Genomic DNA, 3,805 nt, shown 5'->3' with positions numbered 1-3,805 from the left:
CTTCCATAGTGATACTGCCTTGGAAACCCAAGGAGGGGTCGCTATGAGTTGGGTCTGACTCGACGGCATGTAACAACAACAATAATCTTGTTATTGTTGTTATGTCCCATCGAGTCAGACCCAACTCATAGAGACCCCTCCTTGGGTTTCTGAGAAGTAGATTGCCCAACCTTCCTTCCAAGGAGTAGCTGATGGGTTTGAACCGCCAGCCTTCTGGTTAGTAGTTAAGTGCCTTAGGCACTAAGCTACCAGAGCTCCTTACCTGATAATCAGGAGCTCTTATTAGGTAAGAACTATTAATAACATTAAGAGAAATATGTTTACTAAAATATATAAGCACTTGAATACTACCGACATATAATAAGCACTCAGTAACTATTAGCCATAATAACAATTATAAAATTTTCTTTGTACTAAAAGTTAGAAAACACAACTATTCTCAGAATAAACATTAAGAAAAAAAATCCACACTACTTGAAATTAATAATTTAATATATTTTTCATCAACACAATACATAAAAAAGTTGTATTTTTTGAGAGTGTTTAAATTTAGATTGAAACAAATAAATTGCCATATGTGCAGGGAAAAAAAGTTGAATACCACTAATTATAAAGGGTTCATCTTCACTTATGGTTTATCTTTCATATCTCCAAATTATTTTATGTTAGAAAATGTAAATATATTTCACTGAAATGCATTTAAAATAACTTTAAGAAATGGAGCCTCGGCCAGAATAAAGCTCCCAAAAATAACTTTTAAATGATTAAAGCATTGTCACCATAAGCATCTTTAGTGAAGTACAAAATGAATCTGAATATACTATTAAAAAGCCAGTAAACATCTTTCTGGTAAAATATTAACTATTTAAACAGTATAGCTTAACTTTTCTACTTCAGTTCTCCAGAACTTTATCTGAGAAGACTAATGAACTGTGAAAAAGAAAAATAAATTCTAGTGATTCTCTTTTCTTTGGAAGAGAAAGTTAAGGTTGTGTGTCTATGTGTCTGGGCCTGGTTGAGTGGCTGGGCAGCTAGATGTAGTTATTCCCCATGGTGAGGCTGGCAATCACTTCCATGGTGGAATCTACTGGAACAGCTGAGTAGCTGCTTTAGGGATGTGGGCTGCTTCCAGTATATAAGAACCAGCTTTGAGGAAAGTATCTAACTTTTTGGCATGCTTGAACCCTGCATGTAGCCAAGTCATTGGTCAGCAGCCTGCCATGCCCTGCTGATCTTGGGACCTTTTCTGGACTTGAATTAGTTGCCTGCTGTGTTGTTTGGTAATATTGGGGCTATGCCTTTTTACCTATTGACCTTGGGTCTGTCAGCCTCAGCAGCCAGCAGCTGCCTGAGTGAAGAAAAGCCTTTAGCTTCAATGGGCCAGGAGCAGGAGGCAGAGCTGAAGCTCAAGGCTGAGGGGCTTTCACCCAGCCCTTAGAGCCTGGCACTTTGAACTCAGACTTCTAGCCTCCAAAACTGTAAGAGAATAAACTCCTATTTGTTAAAGCTATTCCATTTGTGCTATTTTTCTGCTAGAGTAGCACAAGGTAACCAAAACAGAAATTTAGCCCCAACTATTGTTTCAATTGGGAGCTCTGGTAGCATAGTGCCTATGGCACTTAACTGCTAACCAGGAGGCTGGTGGTTCAAACCCACCAGCCACTCCTCGGAAGGAAGACGGGGCAATCTACTTCCACAGTGATACTGCCTCGGAAACCCAAGGAGGGGTCGCTATGAGTCGGGTCTGACTTGACGGCACATAACAACAACAACAACAATTGTTTCAATCACTGATACATTCCAATGGACATTTGTAAGGTTTCTTACATTCAAACTTTGATTTCCTATTTAACAAAGGTTAAGAAATATGCTTAAAGACGGGAAGTTTCCCTGAAAAAGAAAATTAAACTACTAATTCTGAGATCTGTGAAACATAATCCCTCAGATGTAGTCATTCATTCAATCATACATGCACTCACAAACATTTATTGAATATCTTCTATGTGTCAAGTGCAGTATTGTCTCTGAGATTAGAAGTAAAAGTCAGTTAGTCCTTAACCACAAGAACTTAGAATCCTCCACAAATTAAATAAAATACAACAATAAAATATGATAAAATCTATAAAGGCTTCTATGAAAGAAACTTAGCTCACATTGTAGCAAAACTTCCAAAGGAAGTGAAATGTAAATAAGACATTGGAATGAAAAGTAGAGGTTCTCTAGGAAAAGAATAGGAGCAGGGTATAGTTTGACCCCAGGGAGAAAATAGCAAAGTATAAAAGCAAGGGTATTTGAGAAGTCATGGCACAGTCAGGAAAACAGTATGGCTGTAGTGAATGGCTAAAGCAGTAGAAACAAAAGATATATCTAGAGAGGTCAGCAAAGACTACATCATGAAGGATCTTACCATGTAGCGCTTTGGTAAGAAGTTTGGATTTTACCTAGCAGATTTGTAAATAAATAGGAAACAGAAAGACAGTGTGTATGAGAGAGTAGTGTGTGTATAAACATTTTTTTAAAACATGTTTATCATATATATAACTTAATCAGGATAGCAGAGAACAGAAAATAGAAAAAGAAACTCACCATGTTTTCCCCTAGAAATATCCACATACTGGCACAATCTGGGATGGGTAATGGTCTTAAGGATTTGAAAACGTCCTAAAATTTTAATGGAATTTGGTGTGAGAGGAAGCCCATTGCTTCCACAAACATCATGTGGCAGAGCTGAGGCAAAGAAGGTAAAGGCACCAATTTCAGCATCCTTCAAGGGAAACATTTTCAGAGTACTAAGTCTTCTAAAATTACCTGGGGGGAAAAAAGAGAATTTAATGATTAATCAACCAAACATTAAGCCAGTGTTTTCTCATCTTAAAAATGATTAATCATCTACAGCTTGGAGCAAAATAATAATTTGAACACAGTAAAAAATTATTAAAGTTAAATAATTCTAAGACAATATCAAAGTGGAAACAATATATAAACAGGTTTATACTGAAGCTCTTAATCAATATCAAAGGTCTTCAATGAGATAAAAAGAAAAGATACATTTCATGTTCAATGAAACCTAATAGCTCTAAGAGTTTTATAAGAAGACTGTTATTATACATTCTGATCAATAAGGTTCTTCTCTTTATCTAAACCTTGAACTACCCACAAATCATCAAGAACCTTTCCTTCTCACAAAGTAAGGAAAGTCAGGAAAGACAAAATGTCAATACTAACCAGAAACTAAATAATCAGGGACTCTACTGACAGCACTAAAATGCAGCTTGATAACACAAGGCTCTATAATGTTAATTAACTAATCAATTTTTATTTTTGTGCTAATTGCTTTACTTAAGTGATCATCTTTAACCCCATCAACAATCCTGATAGACTGTTAATGATGCCAGGTTATAGATATATGTTCTATATAGAGTCTGAAGGATTGTATTTGCATGGGTTCCAATATAAATGGTGGCCCCAGTGTTTTGCAATGGGGAAGAATAGAGATTAAGAAACTTGCTCCAGCTCTGCATCTGAGCACTGGAAGTCGTTTCTGAAAATAGATGTGAATCAGGCTTTCAAGACACACTTGAAAAGTGAGTTTAGGGCCTGCTTTCACTTGGCAAGTCCAGGGCATCAGAGTAGACTAAGCATCAGCAAACATGGTGGGCCTGGGGCAGCTAAGGACAAGAAAAGGAAACAGAAACCTAATTTCAATTCCTTGTTTGTCTTTCTAGTTCCTACCCTATAATAGTAATACTATAAAGTCTAACAGCTTCAAAACAAAACTTGCTCCAAATAAATCTGAATCATATTA

The 3,805-nt window shown here is 36.5% G+C and overlaps 1 protein-coding gene across 1 annotated transcript in view; it reads right to left on the bottom strand.

Annotated features, from left to right (window-relative positions):
- Positions 1–2,794, bottom strand: part of TBCK (TBC1 domain containing kinase) — a 411,838-nt gene extending 409,044 nt beyond the window's left edge. Inside the window, exon 1 of the mRNA XM_007948290.2 lies at positions 2,587–2,794. Within this exon, the coding sequence (XP_007946481.1) occupies positions 2,587–2,779 (193 nt within the window). The 5' untranslated portion in view covers positions 2,780–2,794. The remainder of the gene's footprint in view (positions 1–2,586) is intronic.
- Between the last annotated feature and the right edge of the window lie 1,011 nt (positions 2,795–3,805).

The sequence above is a fragment of the Orycteropus afer genome, unplaced genomic scaffold (genome assembly GCF_000298275.1).
Source record: "Orycteropus afer afer isolate SDZICR_OR568_19922 unplaced genomic scaffold, OryAfe1.0 scaffold00211, whole genome shotgun sequence".
In the NCBI taxonomy this organism is placed as follows: Eukaryota; Metazoa; Chordata; class Mammalia; order Tubulidentata; family Orycteropodidae; genus Orycteropus; species Orycteropus afer.
The sequence above is the reverse complement of the archived record's forward strand: the minus strand, read 5'-3'. Positions and strand labels throughout refer to the sequence as shown.